At 40.9% G+C, this 23,007-nt stretch overlaps 1 protein-coding gene across 6 annotated transcripts in view; it reads right to left on the reverse strand.

The window, feature by feature from the left end:
- Positions 1-23,007, reverse strand: part of PTPRM (protein tyrosine phosphatase receptor type M) — an 801,865-nt gene that overhangs the window by 139,242 nt on the left and 639,616 nt on the right. For 5 of the 6 annotated variants that reach the window (XM_086682486.1, XM_086682490.1, XM_086682489.1 and 2 more), the window contains 3 exons: positions 9,980-10,131; positions 5,545-5,619; positions 261-448 (listed from right to left, as the gene is read on the reverse strand). In XM_086682486.1, coding sequence (XP_086538612.1) covers positions 261-448; positions 5,545-5,619; positions 9,980-10,131 — 415 coding nt within the window. Of the gene's footprint in view, positions 1-260; positions 449-1,158; positions 1,171-5,287; positions 5,315-5,544; positions 5,620-9,979; positions 10,132-23,007 lie in introns of all 6 variants that reach the window. The other variant, XM_086682492.1, reaches the window with a different exon arrangement.

A 23,007-nucleotide genomic window follows, 5' to 3' on the forward strand; every position in this document is an offset into this window, starting at 1 on the left:
GGATAATCACAAATGGGGGGAGAGACCCTGGCAGGCCTCTGTTCTTGCTGCGCTTCTGGGGAATAAGGGAAAGGGATCCTCCCTCCTCTCTGCATTTTACGTACATTACCTTCCCAGCAGTAAGTCTCCTCGCCAGGTCGAAACGGGTGTCTGGATGAAATACAGGGTCCCGTCGCCCCGCTGCAGCAGTGGGGAGCACAGTGCCTGGCAGCAGGCCCGGGGGGCCAAGAAGGAGCCCCGCGTGCGGAGCTGGCTCTCACCTCGTATTCCTCCTTGAAGCCGTAACCCTCGGCACACTTCATCTGCGTGATGTGTTGGAGCAGGTCTGCCACGCGGATGGCGGGGTGAAGCTGCCCGGTCTGGTAGGGCACGTCGGCCGGCTCGCGCTTCTTGTAAGTATGGGACTGCACCAGGCTGCTGGTGTCGCTGGCCATCGTGTGGCTTTCATCTGGGAAGAGAAGGCCATGAAGGGCGTGAGGGAGGCCCAGCGGGGCCCCCGAGAACGTGAAGAAGATGCTGGCGCCATCCCTTCCACCTACGGCCACCACAGTCCCTACGGTGGTGGCCCAGCCAAAGAGGAAAGTTAAATGTTTAGAAACCTGAATGGGATTGGCGATACTGATAGGCATGAGGCAGAGATCTCCGTTTTTACAAAGCAGTCCAAACGATATATCGCTTTCACAAAGCTAGTTGGGAGGAACCCTTCAGCCTTTGGGTGCTGAGGTTTATGGAAGTTTCAGCCTGAAACTTCACCAAGGCCTGGCGCGAAGCCAGCCTTGTATTTATTCTTCCAAAGATCCGTTGACCAGTTTGTATGATGAAGTAAACAAACTCCGTACAAATGTTCCGTGAGCAAAATAAAAGTGCACAGAATGGGTTGGCTTATAAAGCTAGCGATGAAAACATGAACTTGACACATGAAATCCAAGGAAAGCGGAAATTGAAAACGGAACTGGGTCTGATGGGTCCCTTGCATGCGCCAGTGACGGAAAGCTTGACAGAAGACTGTGGACCAGCACATCACACATGGAATGTTCTACAAGAGCTAACATGCAGGCCGGCACGCAGCAGAACCAGCTGGCTTTGTCCGAATCTACAGATAAGACACACACTCCCGATCCCTCCACACCTTTTCCGTGGGCGAATGGGGGAACTTACCATTTATTGGCACTTTTAAGAAGGTACATATCAGGAGAAAAGAGGAGGAGAAAAAGGAAACAGGGCATAAGCAATAGTACTGTGTGAATAATTACAGGTCGTTTTAATTCTGTGCTTTACTTTTATAGTTAAGCTTTCTCTTCGTAGGTGATCAGAGGTCAAAGCCTCAAGTCTCCCATCACGTTAGGATGGGGGTGTCTTATTTAAACACTCAATAACAAAAAGGAGGCTAAAATAATATCATAATCGCTTTTTTATCCCCCATGAACTAAGTAACGACTAGATAAAAGTCTTATTTGTACTTGACACATTTTCTCATTTAAATTCCTCGAACAGGTCAAACCAAATGGTACGACAAAACTAATGTCAAAATTTGGTCAAATAAGCCTAAAGAGGCTATATTTTAACGGAAGACTCCTAGCAAATTAGATTAATGAACTGCAGAAATTGTAGCTTTGGAAAAAAAAAAAAAAAAACGTCTTATGCAGGAAGGTGCTATTAGATTAAGAGTTGGACGTGCTACAGGTTAGCTCATTATAGTGCTGAATCTCTTTAGCCGTTTTGTGACTGAGGATGTGTCTCACAAAATACAATGCTCCCTTCACTTAAAACGAGAATGTTAAATCAAAATTGAGTTCAGGTATAAAGAATTAAAACATCCATAAAAAACGGGTATGTTCATTTTTTAAAAAAATTACCAGATTGTTTGTCCATATAGGGAATTCAGCCATGGGTATTCTTTCTTTCTTTCTTTCTTTCCTTTTTTATTTTTTTTAACTGAGAGATTCAGCTCCAAAGGAAATTTAGCTCAAGGACACTCGGTTAGCTGGGCCTGGTTTTCAAACCTCAGTACTATCTGCATCGCAAAGCACCTGGGGATGCATGGTATGAAAGGTGGGACACAAGTGTAGTTATGTTGCTGTTGCTGAAATGGCACCTGGGTCACTACAAGGTGGCTAAAGACACAAAGACAAAATAAAAAAAGGGTGGTAAGTTGATTTTATGAGTTGGTCTCTCATTTGGATTTGCTTTGAAATGTAGCCACTCAGATGTTCCCATTTTATTAGGACAGCCGCGAGTAAGCCGGGATGTTTTCACATCACATTTGCTTGCTGGCGACTGCCAAGCTCATCAAGGGGGTGCAGGGTCCCTGCTGAAGTACTGAGCCCGTGGAGCTTTTAGCCACTCCAGCAGGAAGTCCTGTTCTTTATACTAAAATAAATGGAACATTAATTAGTTTCCCCCCTGTGCATCTCTCCTCTCAGTTCTGTACCTTTTGGGAGGAACATAATTAAATGGCCTCCATTGTGGACTGACCTTCTAAACTTCCCACACAACTCTGGTCCTAGGGCCAGGCATTCTTGGAAGGTTTAATTCCCAGAGCGACAACCACTGTTACCATTATGCTCGTCACCACCCCGCCCCCACCCCCGCTGCATTATGATCTCGGCCTCATAACTAGCGTGCGGACCCATCTTTATGCATTTAAACGCTACCGAGGCCATCTAAGAAATGAGTGCTATTATCGAGTACATAGATATCGAGGGGGGAATAGAAGGTTTCTCGTGCCATATGTGTTATGAAACTGGGTCACCTACCCTATTAGAAATTTTTGATTCCACCAAAATTAGTGATTCGTGATTAAAATTAGCGATTTAATTAGTGATTTTTAAAAAGAATGATCACTGATAACATATATATCATTTGTCACTGATTTCCTGTGTTTGCCTAAAAATTATCCACTAACAATGTTTTTCAGTTACAAATTTTGCCTAAGAGGAAATCAGGAACACAGCTTCTCACTAACAGTTCTGATGGTTTCTGAAGAACTGGGAATTAATTCTACCTATATCCTTTAATAGATTATCTTGAATTCTCAACAAACCAGCTGAAAGAACTAGAATTGAAATGAGTGCTATGTTTCTGAGTGCTATTATATCTACTTATCCTGATATCAGTATCTATTAGCATTTATTTACCGAGAAAGACCTATATCTATCAATCATTATCTATCTGTCTGTCTACATAGCTACCTATCAATCTCTCTCCCTCTCTCTCCCTTACTCTCTCTCTGTCTCTCTTTTTGTCTTGGCAAGACAATGATGTAAAGGCGTACTAAAACTCTGTACGTTAAGCTGGGCACCTTAGCACATAAGAATAAAAGGTGGAGATAACAGAGGATCTTAGGGTGCCAAGCTCCAAGTCACAAAAATTTTGTGAGCATTTGCTCGCCTTAATTGTAAATTGCAATAGCGTTGTTCCCCAAATGTGCCAGAGTAGATGTACAGCTTATCTTCTTCCCATGGTGTCAAGGGATAACCTCATTAATGCTTACTATGCGATATACAGACTCACATTTGCACCAAACTCGTGGGGGGAACAGTTCGCAAGCACTGCCGTGTGCTGCGTTGGTACATACGTAAGCCAGATGTGATCACACTTACTTGTCAATCTGGCTGACTTACTTTTCACAAACGTACATCATGTTTGCTACTTGAATTGTCTGTTCAAGTGATTCCCTTTTGGTAGAGAAGCCTAACCAAGTTTAAAAGATGTCATTAGTGTTTGTAATAACAAAGCAGCGACTTTAAAAAATGATATTTGTTTAATAAGCTTATCTTAATCCTGCTGTGCAATCTGAACATTTTCTTCCCTCCGACGGTGCACAGCTCAGCCCTCCCTACTCCAGCTCCCCCAAGGTCAGAACGTCTACTGGAGGAGCTGCAGGATGAATGCCACGGCACACAAAGAAATCGCAAATCTTCGCTTCTCGAAAGATTCTGCAAATGTCATCTGCATGTAGATTACATTATTCGGGTGCCTAAAATTAACTTGTGCCCCTTACGTATGAAAAGAATAAAAATGCAGCCTTCTCCCCATATAGCTGGCACTCTAAGGGGGGGGGGGAGGGGGGTTGGTGAGCTCTGTTTGTTAGCCCTCAAAATGATGCAAATTCAAAAATTTGGGTTTATGTCCGTTCTCAAACTTCTGTCTGAGTTCTTATGGAACTCAGGCCACAAACTTGCTTAAGCCCAGAAAACACCGTAAGGAAAACAAATGACCCTCTATGCGAAAATCGTAACAACTCAGAGAAAAGAGAAGCACAGGGGGAAAAACTGTGTTGCAAAGATATCAACCCTTGTAAAGAGAATTAGGAAGCAGAAAGTCGAACAGCTGTGGATGAAAGTCTTGCTACGGTGAATTGGTATATACCTTGAAGTTGTTTGTGTTGTGCTCCTTTTTGGTAAGGTTAGTAGTAGAAGGAGAACACAGCTGTGATACACTTAGGTTATTTATGCATCTCAAATGCAATAGCAGCTCATGTTGGTTTGGTTATAGCCAGGTAGTGCCATTTCTCCAAAACCCTCTTACATGGGACAAACGGGATTTTTTTTTTTTTTTTTTTTTGCAGCTCCTGGCTGGGAACAGCTTATATTTTCACTGCATTCTGCCCCACTGGGCTAACATTTTATTTCATTTCTCGTGACATCTGACACATAATACACCATGTGATTATAAAGTGCCATCTTGTCACTTTGCTGCTGAGAACATCAGCTCCTTTGAAATTCCAGCATGTGACAGACACTTTGGAATGCTGGGGCGGGGGCCGTGAGTGGCGTGGAGGAGGGGTAGGGGGCCAAAACTCGACTGTGATCATTTTTCTGCATAACATTTGGCATAATCAGAAAAAATGCTATTTTTGAAATTGAAGTTTTTAGTGCTTAGTGATAAGTGAAAATAAGAAGTGATTTTTACTTTTACGACCTCATATTACAGAATTCAGCTCTTAGAAATACACAGCTGAGTGATGACATACTTGTTTTTCCTTGGGATCAAATCTGACTTGAAGTTCTGAACACAGAAAGGGAAAATACTAGAGCTGGGATCGTTCATTTGAGTCTTTTGGTATCATTTCCAACATAACATGAGGCTAACCCTTCTTATCAATGGAGACTGTTTGGAGAAAGTCTTTTTATTATCTCTGCCCTCCCCCCAGGCCACCCGCCACCCCCTTGTCCTGCTTACAATCACTGCATCATATAGACTAGAACTCCAGGCTCCTACAGAGTGGCCACTGACTTTGTAAATTACTCCTGCAATAAACTGTGATAAAGGGAAATGTTCTCACCTAAAATTGCAGTTGGCACAAATGGGTCTGTCATACATCATAAGCAGGTCAATGCAGAGAAAGTAAAAAGAGAGAGAACAGTAAATGACTGATGAAAGGCCCCCCACTTTTCCCGCAGAAAGCCATAGAAAGCATCGGGTTACAACACATCACACATATTAAGCTCCTAAAGCATCATGGACAGCAAAGTGAGAGCGTGGACTGATACTGATTGCTAAGGGGTTATGCACGGATGCAACAGTGGAAGAATCTGTTACCTGGGTAGTAGGAATTGGGCACCGATGTGCTCAGTGTATTCGTTTTCATTGTGAAGGATGATGGTGAAGACACAGCTGTAAAGGAGAGAAGAACTAGTCAGCAGTTGCAGGAGGCAAAGCCTGAAAACACAGCCCTCCAAGGTCACTCAGAAGGACACCATACTGGTAGAGACCTGACTGAAGAAACGCCAGACATCTACTGAAGCCTATGTGGTCAATCTTATCATTCCCTGCTGTCTCCAGGGAATCACTTGTATTTTAGAGGCAGGTACCCTTTTATCGCTTAAAAGGTTTTCTTACCCCACAAATGAGGAAAACCCCCCATAACCTCTGCCGCCATTTTGAATCGAGAAATTCATTAGACTTTTATTTTGACTTCTAGCCTTTGCTTGTAGAATTCTAGCATCACACCAAGTTGTTTTTTTTTTTTTTATTTTTTTAAACTAAGGGTATGAGAAGGTGTCTACACGTGGCTTTTGAAGAATTTTAATGTCAATTTTTGCAGTTTGCTAACTCCTCTCCTTCCTCCTATTTTGGATATTCTGAGAACTTTCCACAAAGTTATGACCTGGTTTATGAAAAATAAAGGTGATGTTTCATGTGCACTATATTTAAGACAAAAGCTGCATGCCTGTATATCGCTCTATCAGTCTTTTAAATCTTTATAAAAAATGCTTATTTTTCTTTGAAACTTTCCTCCGAAAGATTGAGGATTTAACTCTTAGACCTCTTCTCCCTCCCTGTTATGGAGAGGGGAAGTCAATCCCATCCAATTTATCTGATTTCATTTAAAGTGGATATTTCCTTTTCTAGGGGCGCCTGGGTGGCGCAGTCGGTTAAGCGTCCGACTTCAGCCAGGTCACGATCTCGCAGTCCGTGAGTTCGAGCCCCGCGTCAGGCTCTGGGCTGATGGCTCGGAGCCTGGAGCCTGTTTCCGATTCTGTGTCTCCCTCTCTCTCTGCCCCTCCCCCGTTCATGTTCTGTCTCTCTCTGTCCCAAAAATAAATAAACGTTGAAAAAAAAAAATTAAAAAAAAAAAAATAAAGTGGATATTTCCTTTTCTAAAAGTAGTTTGTGAACTCTCTTCAACATCTTAATTGATTAGTGCTTTACAATCACTTTAATTTCATTAAAGTGTAAAGATAAATGATTTGACTGTGCTCAAGTGTTTAAGCTGGTTAAACGTAAATCTAAATCTTAACTTTCTGATGTAGTTATATGATTTATTTGATGCTAAAGTTTTGGATCAGGACACTAATACCCAATTACATCATTTTATTATGGGAAGAAGTACTAAAAACCTGTGTTTAGGTACTAAACACAGTACTAAATACAGTACTGAACACAGTACTAAATACAGTACTAAAAACCTGTGTGTTATCTTTATTCTGCTGACACGTTAATATATTTTAGCTCTCCTAAAGCAGTTCCTTCATGATGGTGTTTTTAAACTTCTGCTTATATTTTTAAAATGTAGAATTAATAAATGACAGACCAAGAACCAGAATCCAGACTGCCTGTCATTTATAAGATATTTTTCTAAATTAAAGAGGTATCATATTTATAATGCATGTTTATGGTAAACTGCCAGGAAAAAAGAGAGCAACTGATGAAAATAAGAACAAAAAACCTGAGTACTTATAAAATGTGCTAGGGTCAGCGAGAAGAACGCCTATTACCTGCAGACATTTTTATGTCATTGGTAAACATGCGCAAAGCAGATACAAAATAGCCGTGTTTATTTTCACTTTTTAAAAAAATGTATTTTAAATACTCTTGTCTTTTGTAAAAATTAAGCCCAATCCCACCATACACATTTATTTTCCCCCTGGCATAACATATTAAAAGAAGATGGTACAGGGGCACCTGGGTGACTCAGTTGGTTGAGTGTTCAACTTCAGCTCAGGTCATGACCTCACGGTTTGTGAGTTCAAGCCTGGTGTGGGGCTCTGTGCTGACAGCTCAGAGCCTGGGGCCAGCTTCGGATTCTGTCTCCCTCTCTGTCTCTACCCCTCCCCTGCTCACACTCTGTCTCCCTCTCTCTCTGCCCCTCCCCCACTCACGCTGTACCTTTCTGTCTCTCAAAAATAAATAAACACTAAGAAAAAAATTTAAAAGAAGATGGTACAACTCCCATTTGCTTTGGTGGACAGATCCCCCGTTCTCATAAATATTCTTGTGCTTATTTTTAAATTTTCCAATTTCATTTTTTTTCAGTGTCTCATTTCTAAGAGCTACTTGCCTCATGACCCTAAAAGATGTCAGACGTACCCAGACTTGCAATTGGTTTGGGGCTGGAAGCCTAGGGGTCTAATGAACCCCTCTCCTGCACATTTCCTCCCTCAGCAGCTCGCCTTTTATTTTGAAGGCACTAAGACTGCACTACGATAAAGTCTGCTGTCAGGGTCACTCCTGATGGTTGGGGATTCGATGGCACCTTGTCATTGCTCAAAGAGTGGGGGACAAATGGAACTCCTACTGCTGTGTTTCCTCCTCCACTGGCTTTATTGACAGGAGGCACAAAATAATGGCTCATGGCAGATGAGCCATGGAAGCTGATGCTGGTTTCTGCTGCTGCCTCTTTGCCTGAGCATTTTTGGATTTCTACAGATACTCTCACTTTTTGAAAAGTAACTGCCAAATTAAATTTCCTGTCCAGAGGCTAATATCCCCTGTTGTTCAAACTTCAAAAGCCTAGAAACTACTCATGTAGGTTTCCGCTCTGGGCAGGTAATTCCTAGTAAATTTATGCGTGAGGAGTTTCACCATGAAATAGGAAATTTGGAACATTAATGGGTTATCCTAGAAAGTGAGAACACCTTTCTGTGTGGCCTCTTTCATAATGACATTGAAGAAATGATCACTACTACCAGGATTCTGACCCTGTTGGTGGTAGGCGGGACTCTTCCCATCCCAGCCTACAAGAGTGCATCGCAAATTGTTTTTATTTGGTCACTGAATGCAATACACATACATATATATATATATGTATATACATATATATATACACGTATATATATATGTACGTGTATATATATGTATATATATATAAACTATTTGATACAAAAAAAAAGAGAAGATTCTATGAAAAAAGGGGATGTAGTTTCTGGGATACTGGAGTACTATAGATTATGTCACCTGCACTGAAAATGACACCAAAGGGCAAAGAGCAATGACCGAGGGTGAGGAGCGCCACCCTCCCCACTGGGGTGACAGCTGACAGACATGCTTGCTGAACCCTTGCTCCACTGGGCAAGGTGTGCATGTAGAAGAACAAATGTAGTGCCTCTAAGTAGGAAGAGGTAGGCAACTACAGCCACCATAAACAGAAAGCAGTCAGCGGCAGAAGTCTCTGGGAGCCTCACTGAATGTAGGAGAAAGGCAAAGTGTGGGAGAGGTGGACACTGACCGCACAGTGACTGGAGAAGGGGCTGGGAGATGGGGGGAGGCGCCTGGGAGCTGCAGAAAAAGAACAGGCCAAGTGGGTGGTCAGGACACGGCATACATTGTCCACGCTGGTATAAGGCCTCTCCCTGCTCCCCAGCCCCTGAGACCCCAATTCTGTGCTTCCCAGTCACGGTTCCAGCCTTTCTGCACGGTGATAGCTGCATTTTTGTTCCATCCTCTTGCTGAATTTTGCAGCCAGCATCAGCAGCAGTCGGTGGGCATGGATTTCACACAGGAAAGAAACCTCTGACCTTGAACCCAGCATGGCCATGCACTACAGAATCAGGCATCCAACGTGGGACTTACTTCTGGTCTCTGAGAAGATCACCAGGGACAAAACAACTGCTCCTTTTTGTTCTTCATATACTCAATCTGATTGGTAGCTTTCTAAAATAATGCCTTGTACCTGGATCACAGGTGGTAGTACGGGAAGGTATTAGCTGAAACTCGGTTTACCCACCTGGTGTGAGATGGAAGACGTGTGAAGCGCAAATACAGTTTAACTTATTAATTGCCGCTAATAGCCCTATAATAAAGGCAGAACCTGTCAGCTAAACAAATAAACAACTAACTTGTTACTCAATTTAGCGAACTGTTTTAGAACAGGCTTCACTGTGCAATTCCACACCTGGCTAACTTACGAACAGGAACTCAACAACAAAAAGGTTGATGAGAAGCAGGTGCCTTCTCCGTCAAGAAAAAAAAAAGCCTTCTCATTAATGCTCTCTGAGGCTTTATAGAAACTTAATTGTGGCTACCTGTGCTCCCTGCTCTGGTCCTACCATCTTCGCAGTATCATCCGTTCCTAGGCAATCCAGCGCTCCCAGAGAAGTTTTCAGAATCACTTAAGGGGATGGGGAAACCAACAGGGCATAAGGATTCTTCAGGGAGTTTTATTTTTTTGTTTGTTTTTTTAATTGCCCAGGACTATCCAGTATCCTGAAGAACCACAGAAATGTATCAGAAGCTAAGAAATGTAGGTACTTACATCTCCCGTTCAGATTGTGCGTGTCCATGAACGAGAACGCCTCGTCGCAGTTGGTGCCTTGCTCGGCATAGCTCTTGTCCATTGAGTTCACCATCACGGTCATCTCCTGCCGGGTGCTGCTCATTGTCTCCTTCCGCTTCTTGGCTAGTTTCCTTAGGACAAAGAGTTCATTATATAGACATGCAATGTGAATGGAAGATGGGGCCTTGACATGTGTATTGAGTGCAGGAATAACTTCTATGGAGTTATTGGTATTCATTCAAAACATCTATTTATGGTGGCTTTTAGATGTCAGGTTCTCTGCCAACTGCACGGACACAGAGATGAAAAACATCCTCTGCCCGTCCTCAAAAAACCCACAGTGACATCAGGAATATACAGCCTAAAAATATTACTTTCTGTGTTCCTGCTATACGCTAAATTAAAATGACCAATGGCCCTAGCACAATACAATCATAATCTATTTTACTGAGAAGCTTCTAGAGTTACTTTTTACTATATTTTTTTCTACATTCAGTGTCAAAGAGTAGATCTCCTAGTAAATATCTGCCAAACAAAACTGAAATAATCCAGGGACGGATCTAGGAGGCGTATTGTAGAACTAAAAAACAAAAGTAGGCAAGGAATGAAGACAGGAGTGCAACTGGGTGATGTGCAGAAAGGGAGAAGGCATGACACACAAGCCTACCCAGGGCAGGGGAGCTCAGGCCTCGGGTGCATCGGATGGCATATCCTGACTTCTCAGATGGCTGTGACATGACTAAATTCCCCATGACTCCAGACTAGTTCCTCATCCAGGCAGGTCAACAGAGCAAAGGGTAATGGAAATTTCAAGGTGTTGGTGTCCCGTGGAGAGTTTAGCAAAGGAGTAAGTCCCTATGTCCCTCCCTCCATGGAAGAGAATACAAAAAGGTCAAGGAAGTTAGAGAGATTTCCCATTATTTTAGAGACACGGTTTAATTCTGGCCTCTGCATCCTGCTCAGTGACCGTCAAAAACTCATAATCTCAAGTTACAGATACCTGGACAAAGCCATAAAAACGTAAGGGAAGTGACACACAAATAAAAAGATGAAGCAAATTTTTATAGTTCTTACTACCGGAGGTTGTTTTATGTACCTGGGACAGCCAAGAATAGAATGAGAGATGCTTAAGAGAAAGGTATAAAGTGAGAAGGTTTAAGACTATCGCACCATAATGCCAAAGATATCACGTCCTAAAATATTCTAATTCCGCCTAAGCACTCAGCAGCATTTACAAAAGAAAATGGCAGCTATTTCTAGTAAATCATCTTGACTCTGATTGACCTAGGACACAGCAGAATTTAAAATGAGTCACATAATCAAAATCACGCCCATATTAGGTGATTGCTAATGCAATGTAAGACATTGACAACATTAGACCATATGGATAATCTTTATTGTCATTTCCAAATGCCACATAATCCAAATGCTTTCTTGCCTGTAGTTATAATAATCTTTTAATTTCATACTTTGAAGGCAGAAGGGTTGCATTAATAAGTTGCCCTTTTTATGACTAAAAGTTGTGGGAGAAAAAGATCCATTTTAAACAGAAAAATGAAAATCATCTATAACTTCTATGACAGCGTTAAAGTTGTAAAGATTTTAAAAAGCAACCCGGAGTGGCTTCTCTGGGAGCTGGCATTCTTCTCTTGCCAGCGTGCAGACCGTGATGGCCTTCTCTGAAGCCCACCCTACCTCCCACCCCCCGCCTTATTTTCTAGCCTGCCATGCTAGTCTGAGCTTGGTTGTTCTCAACAGGTATTCTGGACAGAGGCAGCAACCGGGCTCAGGTTCCGCAGCGGCGGGTACAATAACACATTTTCTCTGCACTTCTGAATCTGGAAGCTCATTGGGAAAGCATTCTTAAGCCAGGTCCCCCCAGGAACACTGAAGTGGAGGACTGAGATAATTAGCTCCATAATTCAGGCAAAACATTCCCTTTACAAAACATCCCCTTTATGCTGGAATGTCTTTGATTTGTTTTGGATTGATTTATGCAGATACCTGCCTCAATAGTCTGTTTCGTTCTGCCTATGAAGAAGGGCATTGCCAAGTTCACCAACCTTCCTTCTGTCTTTTCTTGTGTTCTAACCTAATCCTTATAGGTTAGAAATGACAGCGAATGTGCTTCTGGTGGTGAAGGGGGTTGGGGGATGTGTGCACCAATAAAAGCTAAGCTTTGGACTGGAAAAGAACTATCTCCTTGCTAATCCTCCATCTGTGTGGATGAATGTCACTGACGTCAAGCTATGTACTTCATTGCTGATCATCTTTAAGCACAAAAGAAACCCATTAAGGACCCATGAGAGCCAGCTCGAATCAGAGGTCCTGTCAGAGACCCACAGCTTTAAGTTTATATTAAGCACATACTCTGTTCATGAACCTTTTTCAAAACCCGGCTCACAATGCTCTTAAGCTCTAGCAGATGGATCCTCCATGGAGGTCCCAGACACTGTAAATTTTGGGAAAAAACAGAAATCCAGATTTTATGTGGACTCCTTTAATTTTTTAAATGTTGTCAAATCATTCAAATTCGAAAATTAAAGCACAATGTGGCCCCAACAAAAGAATACTTCTGCTCTCCATTAATGTAGGAGCACTTATATACGTATTAGAATGGAAGGGAGTGGAACTAACATATAATGCCCAATAGAAAGTGTGTGACAGTACTTTACAAATGTTATCTCATCTGATCCTAGTAATCCTGTAAGAGCTCTTACTTCCTAATTTACACATGAAGGAGAGGGGCCTCAGAGAAGTAAGGTGACTTATCCAAATGTCACAGATGGCACCCCAGATCCCTTGACCCCAAAGACACCCATTCCAGAACAATATGTTATTTCTAGTGAAGGATTTCATTACATTTCCTTACAAGTTACATTAAAATTAATACCAACTTGTATGAATACTCTATCTTCTCATAAGTAAATATAATGCTTTGGAAAAGTAAGATTAACTTACCGGCACCTAGCCAATTACACAAAGAGATTGGTGTTCAATATGCTTGTTAATGGAATTAATCATTATCGTACCACAGTATTATTTTCTACAACCTACGTATCAAAAGTAGCTTGCTTGGTTATGGAGGTTTTGAGTTATTGCTTGGAATTTTCATTTTTTTCTTATACATAGACAGCTAAATGCTGTGGTCCATAATTACAGATTGCTGAGGAGGGTTGGATTTAGAACTGAGGCTTGGAAATGACTGTGGATAAATGGAAGTTTTTTTCCTCTTTTTTCTATTTCTCTTTTAAGCTTTGTGTTTCAGATCTGGATTTTTTTTAAGTGAAAACTTCTAAAACTGTCAGAAAAACTTTGTGAACATAATGAAATAAAGTGTTTTGTGCAGGGAAACCCCTAAAGTGAAAGGACTTTTCTCTGCAATCTTATTTAAAGACACAAGGAAATTTATTTCCCATTTTGATTTTTAACAGATTGTTGCCTAAAATATTTTTAATCTCCAATCTCCAAATGTAATTCCATTAATCTCAAAGGCCCATAATAATAATAACAAATTTCTAACAACATCTAAAAATGGATCATAAAAAATTAGAGAGAAGACTTGTTTACAGTCCAACATGTAAAGAGCTTGGAAGTCATCAGTCTGTTCTAACAAGTAAAAAGCTGAACAAACTGAAAATCAACAACTCTTCTTAGCTTTTTGTCAGATAATTGAGGTTACAGGACAAACTGCGGCTCCCAAAACCACAGAGACAAACAGGTGAATACAAAGAAACCTAACCCACCAGAACAGAAACTGATGAGCAGAGAGCTCTGTGAGAACCAGCACCAGAGTAGGAAAGCTTAAGCCATAATTAATGAATTAATGAGGCTCAGGTGGACAAGTCTGAGACTTAAAAACTCTAGAGGGGTGTCTAGTCTTAGGTACCCACACTTTTGTGAGTTGTATCCCTAAGAGCCCTACCAGATCATCAAGGTAAAGATTGGAGGAAAAAAACCCCTAAGCTTCCAGCAGAAGGAGACGGAAAGCAGCCACTTTGAAATACACCCAGAGGGGCGCCTGGGTGGCTCAGTCGGTTAAGCGTCCCACTTCAGCTCAGGTCACGATCTCGCGGTCTGTGACTTTGAGCCCCGCGTCGGGCTCTGGGCTGATGGCTCAGAACCTGGAGCCTGCTTCCGATTCTGTGTCTCCCTCTCTCTCTGCCCCTCCCCCGTTCATGCTCTGTCTCTCTTTGTCTCAAAAATAAATAAAACGTTAAAAAAAAAAAAAATTAAAAAAAAAAAAAAAAAAGAAATACACCCAGAGCAGAGCATTTCTGTGCTTCTTGAAAAAGATCGCCCTCGAGAGGAAGAATTACTAGAGCCTAACCTGTTGGGGTTTTATCAAAGCCTAACCTATCTGGGGGAAAAGAAATCTCCAACTCCAGCCCCCTACAGCCATCCTGTCCCACCCGGTGGTGGGTTACTGAGAAGCACTAGAGAAGGTCACAGCCTAGAAGCACAAATTCACTAAAAGACTAAGACCTAATCATAGATCTATAGAATGCCTTCCCTCCCCCAGTACCCACTATTACATTACTAAAGATCTATTTACAGTTCTTTTTATCCAGTACATCAAGTCTGGATGTCAGTAAAAAATTACAAGGCATATTAAAAGGCAAAAAACACAGAAGAGACAGACCAAGCATTGGACTAAGACTCAGATGGCAGGGATGTTGGAATGATCAGATAAGGTATTTACAATAACTACGATTAATATGCCAAGGGCTCTAATGGAACAAGTAGACAACATACCAGAACAGATGGATAACATAAGCAGAGATGGGAATTCTAAGTAAAAATATAAAAATAAATGCTAGAGATAAAAAAAAATCTGTAACAAATGCAAACAATGCATTTGATGGGATCATTAGGAGAGTAGACATGGCTGAGGAAAGAATCTCTGAGATGAAAGATATGACACTAGAAATTTCTAAAACTGAACAGTAAAGGAAAAAAAGACTGAAAAAAGATAGAATACCCCCAAACTATGGAACAACTACAAAAGGTGTAACATACATGTAGTGAGAAACCAGAATAAGAAGAAAGGAATGGAAACAATATTTGAAGCAACAGTGATGGAGAATTCCCCCAAATTATGTCAGACACTGGAATAAATCGGAGAAGCTCAGAGTATACCAAAAAGGATAAATACCAACAAATCTACACCGAGGCATATCATATTCAAACTGAAAATACTTCAAAGATAGAGAAAAAAATCTTGAAAGAAGACACAGGGGAGAAAACAGCTTATTTACACAGGAGCAAAAATAAGAATTGTATCTGAATTCTCCTCAGAAACCATGAACCAAGAAGACAGAAAAGTGACATATTTAAAATAGTGAGAGAGGGGCGCCTGGGTGGCGCAGTCGGTTGGGCGTCCGACTTCAGCCGGGTCACGATCTCGCGGTCCGTGAGTTCGAGCCCCGCGTCGGGCTCTGGGCTGATGGCTCAGAGCCTGGAGCCTATTTCCGATTCTGTGTCTCCCTCTCTCTCTCTGCCCCTCCCCCGTTCATGCTCTGTCTCTCTCTGTCCCAAAAATAAATAAACGTTGAAAAAAAAAATAAAAAATAAAATAAAATAGTGAGAGAAAAAAAAACCCAACAACCTAGAATTCTGTCTGTACCCTGTGAAATTATCCTTTCAAAGTGAAGGAAAAACAAAGATTTTCTCAGACAAAAACTGAGGGAATTTGTTGTCAGTAGATCTGCCTTGCAAGAATTTTTAAGTGGAGTTCTTCAGAAAGAAGGAAAATGGTATAGATCAGAAATTCAGATCAACATGAAAAAGGAAGAGGCCTAGAGAAAGAATAAATGAAAGTAAAATAAAAACTGTTATTTTCTTATTCTTAACTGATCCAGTAAATAACAGTTTCTTCAACATAATAATGGCAACAATATAATTGATGATAGTTTAAGTAAAATGAACTATCTAAAATTATGCTATCTGTGATGCAGAATAATGTCATGTGAAGGTAGAGTTGGATTAGTAGTAAATGTATATTGCTAAGTATAGGGTAACACTAAAAAAGTAAAAAAAAAACACAGAAAGGAAAGAAAATGGAACAATATAAAATGCTCAATTAAAACCACAAAGTCAGAAAAAAGACTGAAAAACAAAAATAGGAAGAAGGGCAATGGATAGAAAGCATAACAAACATGGTAGAAAATAATTCAACAATATCAATGATCGTTTTATGTATTAATGGTCCCAACACCAATTAAAAGACAGAAACCATCAGAATGGTCACAAAACAAGACCAAAATAATATGTTGTCTACAAGAAACTCACTTTAAAAATAAAGATACATACAAATTAAAAGTAAACGGATGGAGAAAAATATACAATATTAATATCAATCGAAAGAAAGCAGGGATAGCTACATTAATTTCAGACAGAGCAACGTCAGAGCAAAGAAAGTTATCGGAAGTAAAGGGCATTACACAATGATAAAGAAGTCACTCATCCAAGAAGACCTAATCCTTAATGTGCCTAACAACAGAGCGTCAACCCACGTGATGCAAAAACTGACAGACTGGCAAAGAGAAATAGATGAATCCACTATCACTGTTGGAGACTTCAACACCCCTCTATCAGAAATGGACAGATCCAGAAGGCAGAAAATCAGTAAGGACATAGTTGAACTCAATAGCATCATCAATCAACTTGATATAACTGACAGCTATTGAATACTTCAGTTGACAATGTTAGGATACACATTCTTCTCAAGTTCACAGAGAACATTCACAAAGATAGAACATGTTCTGGGTCATAAAACACACCATGATAAATTCAAAAGAATAGAAATTATGCAGTGTTTACTCTGAGACCACAGTGGACCTAAATTAAGCATCAGTAAGAGAAGTTAGCTGGACAGTCCCACAATGAATAGAAATGAAACAACACTCTTTTCAACACATGGCTCAAAGAAGAAATCTCAGGAGACATTAAAAAAAATATTTACCCAAGGGATACAGGAGTGCTGATGCCTAGGGGCACTTGTACCCCAATGTTTATAGCAGCACTCTCAACAATAGCCAAATTATGGAAAGAGCCTAAATGTCCATCAACTGATGAATGGATAAAGAAATTGTGGTTTATATACACAATGGAATACTACGTGGCAATGAGAAAGAATGAAATATGGCCTTTTGTAGCATCGTGGATGGAACTGGAGAGTGTTATGGTAAGTGAAATAAGTCATACAGAGAAATACAGATACCATATGTTTTCACTCTTATGTGGATCCTGAGAAACTTAACAGAAGACCATGGGGGAGGGGAAGGAAAAAAAAAAGTTAGAGAGGGAGGGAGCCAAACCATAATAGACTCTTGAAAACAGAACAAACTGAGGGTTGATGGGGGGTGGGAGGGAGGGGAGGGTGGGTGATGGGTTTTGAGGAGGGCACCTGTTGGGATGAGCACTGGGTGTTGTATGGAAATCAATTTGGCAATAAATTTCATATTAAAAATAAATAAATAAATACAAATAAAAAATAAAAAATATTTTAAAGTACATGAAAATGTAAACACAACTTATCAAAATTTGTTGGATGTAGCAAAAGCAGTGATTAGAGGGAAATTTCTGGCATTGAATGCAAATATTAGAAAGGAATAAAGATCTAAATCTAAATATACAAAGGACACTTAGAAGGCAACAACAAGAAAACAATCTGATTAAAAAATCCTTAAAAGACCTTAACAGACGCCTCACCAAAGAAGACTAACAGATGGCAAATAAGCATATGGAAAGATGCTCTAGGGGTGGCTGGGTGGGGTTGAGCTTTCAGCTCAGGTCATGATCTCAGGGCCCATGAGTTCAAGTCCCACACTGGGCCCGGTGCTGACAGCAGAGCCCACATCAAATCTTCTGCCCACCCCGTCCCTCCCCCACTCATGTGCTCTGTCTCAAAAATAAGTAAAAAACATTAAAAGAAAAAGAAAAGATGCTCCACATCATACGTCATCAGGGAGTTGCAAATTAAAGTAACAAGATATGATTACGAACCTATTTGAATGGTCAAAACCCAGAACGCTGACAACACCAAATGCTGACAGGGATGTGGAGCCACAGGAACTCTCACACATGGCTGGTGGGAGTGCAAATTGGTACAGCCACTTTGGAAGGTAGTTTGGCAGTTTCTAACAAAACTGAACATACTCTTATCATATGAGCCAGCAATCACACCCAAAAGAGTTGAAAACTTACGTACACACAAAAATCTGCACACAGATGTTTATAGCAGCTTTACTCATAAATGCCAAAACTTGGCAGTGACCACAATGACTCTCAGTACGTGAATGGATAAATACATGCTGTGCCACATCCAGACAATGGAATGTTATTCGGCACCAAAAAGACATGAGCTGTCGAGCTATAAAAAGACACGGAGGAAACAAATGAACGTTATGAAGTGAAAGAATTGTCAATCTGGAAAGGCCACATATTGGCCTTTGTCAATGTAGGTTTATCAGTTGTCTGAAGGGTGCCAACATAGTGCAGGGTGTTGGGAGTGAGGAAGGGTTGTGTATATGGGGCAGAGGGTATAAAGGAACTCTGCACTTACTGCCCAATTTTGCTGTAAACCTAGAAGTGCACTAAAAATAAAAAATTACAATAATGCCTACAATAAAATCAGAGGGGGGAAAAAGTTATAGCCCTAAATTTCCAAACTTGAATAAAGGTGGGGAAGGAAAGAAGTGCTGAGATGAACTCATATTAAATGTGTGGTACTTCATGTTCATTACATTCCATGATTTCTCTTATGTTTCTTGGTGTAAAAAAAAAACATGGGATGGGGGTGAAAGAAATGGGAGAAAACTTCTTGCAAGTTATTAACTTTGTGATGGTTATGAATCAGAACTGGTAAAGAAGCATGGTGAAGAATGAACTCTTTAGCGTTGGTGTCTTACACAATGGCTGCTAATCAGGACCCAAGTGCAGGATGGTGGGAAAGGAAGCAGGGGCGCCTGGGTGGCTCAGTGGGTTAAGTGTCTGATTTCCGTTCAGGCCATGATCTCACGGTTCATGGGTTCGAGCCCCACAGTGGGCTCTGGGCTAACAGTTAAGAGCCTGGAGACTGCTTCAGATTCTATGTCTGCCTCTCTCTCTGCCCCTCCCTTACTTGTGCTCTGTCTCTCAAAAATAAATAAACGTTAAAAAAAATTTAAAAAACAAACAAATGAAAGGAAGCAGAAAGAACTCTTCCTCCCCTCTCCTCTCTGAAACTGAACAGAGTGGAAATTGTGAGAGGATCAGGTTGGAAGGACATATTGTCATGAGTACCAAGCAAAGTCAAGGGAAAGGAATCCAAGGCTCAACCTCCATAGGGATTCTAGTCATTCTGTTTATCGAGACTCAGGGTGATAGGACGTGGTTCACCAAAGAGCATGGCTGCTGCCTCCTCACCCCTGTTAGGGACCCTGCCATGTTGGGTTATATCAACAAAGATAGTGATTGAGAAATGACTTAGTAGCACTGACCTGAAGATCAGTGGTTGGCTATAGAAAAGGTGTCTTCACTTTAAAATTGTCAGTTAGAAGTCTACTGCGATGGCAAAACTTGAGGATTTTCAAACTGTATATAGACATAAGAATGAAGAGGCAAATGGCTTTCTGGTCCTGGCTTCTACAATTAACTGTGTGCTCTGACTTCATTAAGGACTGGGGCGGAGGCTGGAACCGAGAAGAAGTATTTAATTTTTCTCACAGTAGGGTTGAAATAGATATTGGCTGAGTCAAAGAATGCATACATTATACCAAATTGCTAAGATTCAGCTGAATAAACCTAAGTGAAAAAGGGGCTGTCTCCTTTAAGATGGATCTGAGAGAATTACCAGATAATGTTGTTTTTAAAGGTAAAATTTTAAGGGAAAAAACAACAGTGGTCTGACATTTAATTATTTCAATTCAAAAGAACTAGCACTACAAAGACTAATAGAAAAACAACGACAATAATTATAAAAACTCATGTAGAACTTCAGATACACCAGGAACTTTACGTTCATTAACTTCTGTTTGTGCCTACAACAGCCCAGTGAGGAAATTACTATTATCAGTCCTATCTCAGAGAGATGGAAACTGAGGCACAGTGGGATGAAGTTTCCCAAGGTCACATGGCTAGAGAACTCCAGACACCTGTCATTGTTTTCCCATGTTGACGTAAAATCATCTCCATGAGAGTGTCATTGGCATCACTGACGAAAATTTATCAGATGCTTAAATCTGGATGCCAAAAACAATGGCTATTGACCCTGCCGGTTGGGACTTTAATAGTTATTGACGGAGGTAAGAGTGTTCTTTTATCATCACTGCTAACTGCATCATCATTTTAGATTTTTTTTTTTTTAACGTTTATTTATTTTTGGGACAGAGAGAGACAGAGCATGAACGGGGGAGGGGCAGAGAGAGAGGGAGACACAGAATCGGAAACAGGCTCCAGGCTCCGAGCCATCAGCCCAGAGCCTGACGCGGGGCTCGAACTCACGGACCGCGAGATCGTGACCTGGCTGAAGTCGGACGCTTAACCGACTGTGCCACCCAGGCGCCCCTGCATCATCATTTTAGAAATGCACTCGTTCTGTCTCTTACAGACACATTACTGTAAAACACACTATCTGCCCGGCTGCCTCCTAGTTTTCACTGACCAGTAAATACTGACTAGTAAACATGGTGTGTGTTTATCACAAAGAATACAGTTTCATGGTAAGACAAGTCAAGATTTCGTTGGGTCTCTTTCAGAGTTTACCGCCTGACTGTGTGATGAGATAAAATGATGGCTGATGTGGCAAAAGGAAGACAGAGGAGGGCTGAGATGCTTGTCTTCCTACCCTGCAACTGAGAAGTGGGGACAAATTGTACTAACACATCCCTTTAGGCCACAGCTTTATTTCAGGTGACCTAGTGATGAAGATGTCCTGGAATGCCTCACTGGCAAGTCAGGGCATCTGCAAAGGAACACGCACCAGCAAGAGAAGTGAAAAACAATGGCAATCTTGTAGGCAAGTAGCTGCCAGAATCTCTCTTTGTGTACACACACACACACACACACACACACACACACACGCATAACCCTGTGTATTTCATGTTGAAGAGGCTCAAAGAACAGAGTTCTAGTATACAAATTTAATAAAAAAAAATTAGTCTTTCTCTTCCAAATTTAGACATTGAATAGGAAGTATTCGGAAAAAAATGACTTTCCTCTAAACTAACTTGAAATTACATGAATTACAATCTCGGATCACTTCAAAATCATGACATACATCTTTTGTATGACTGTGATGACAGTCATTAGCGTGAGTTATAACAAATAAAGGAATTGGAATTCTAATGTTATTTATTACAATGAAAGGCATTAAAACATGTGGGAACAAAACCAATTTCAATATTCTCACATATTCAACACTATTTTGGGGATTAACAAAGTTATGAATAGAAGAAGCTGCTATTTTCTGAATTGGGCCTGAGTACCTAAAGCTTCTGAACAATAGAGGTTCAGCTGATGAAAAGTAAAGTTTCCCCCACCCTTGAATTTCAAAGGAACATCTGATGAGAAAGCATCACCCATATATGGTTTGGGAGCCATTGTTTTCATAACTCAGCCAACAGGTATTTTACTATGTTACTTGGCTAATGTTAGTGTCAGCTGCATGAGAACAGGGCTTTGCTCTATATTTCCTGTCCTAGAACTGTCTCTGACATGTGGTAGGCACTCAACAAATATTTCTACTTGTTCCTAAAATTCTGAGTATCTGATTAATCATGATACCTTATTTCCTGATCATACAAAATACAGGAAGACCATAAATGTGTGTGTGTGTGTGTGTGTGTGTGTGTGGTGTGAGAATGATAGAGAGAGAGAAACTCTGACACACACGTAAGACTTTGAAGGTACCTCGGTTAGAGCTTGCAGATGACATGTATTTCTCATGGCTTGAAATACACAGCCAGTTCATGTTGCTGCAAATGGCATGATTTCATTCTTTCTCATTGCCAAGTAGTATTCCATTGTATATATAAACCACATCTCTTTTTTCCCCTCTCTTATCAGCTTTTTTTTAGAATTAACTTACATGCACTAAACTGCATCCGTTTAAAGTGTATGATTCAGTGAGGTTTGGCAGCATATTTGCCCTTGAAACCATCACTCCCAGAAGATGCCTAGTATCCTTCGTCCATAGCCCCAGGCAACCACTGCTCTATATTGGTAATTGCTTACATGGTCACCAACCAGTAGGTTACATTTGATATAAATGGAACCATGCAGATTGTACTCTATAGTGTCTGACTTATACTCTGCATAATTTTGAGATTCATCCAGATTGGGTTTATCAGCAGTTAACAGCAGCAGTAAAGTGCTGCTATAAACAACTAGAAGGTATTATGCTCAGTGAAGTCAGGCAGTCAGAGAAAGACAGATATCATGTTTTCACTCATATGTAGATCTTGAGAAACTTAACAGAAGACCATGGGGTAAGGGAATGGGAAAAAATAGTTACAAACAGAAAGGGAAGGAGGCAAACCATAAGAGACTCTTAAATACAGAGAACAAACTGAGGGTTGGTGGGGGGGGTGAGGAGAAAGGGAAAAATGGGCGATGGGCATTGAGGAGCGCAGTTGTTGGGATGAGCATTGGGTATTGTATGTAAGCGATGAACCATGGGAATCTACTCCAAAAACCTAGAGCACACTTTACACACTGTATGCTAGCCAATCTGACAATAAATTATGTTAAAAAAATAGGAAATACACAGCCAGTTTGTGGGTGTAGATGTTTTACCTTTTTCTAAGTGGTGACAAGGAATTAAAAAAACACAACGTTCCAAAAATAATTTGAATTTAACATTATTCCTATACCCACCTGGGAGGAAAAGGGTCAATCCTGAAATGCACTTTATTATCACTCTCCTCCATTTTCATCTATGTGCTCAGGCACCTTTCCCCCTTCCCTAGGTTTTCTTTCCCACCAAAGAGAAATTCCTGGGGAGCCTCTCAGGCCCCCATGTGCCC

This window comes from Puma concolor, chromosome D3, assembly GCF_028749965.1.
Source record: "Puma concolor isolate L17-30 chromosome D3, mPumCon1.1.hap2, whole genome shotgun sequence".
Lineage (NCBI taxonomy): Eukaryota > Metazoa > Chordata > Mammalia > Carnivora > Felidae > Puma > Puma concolor.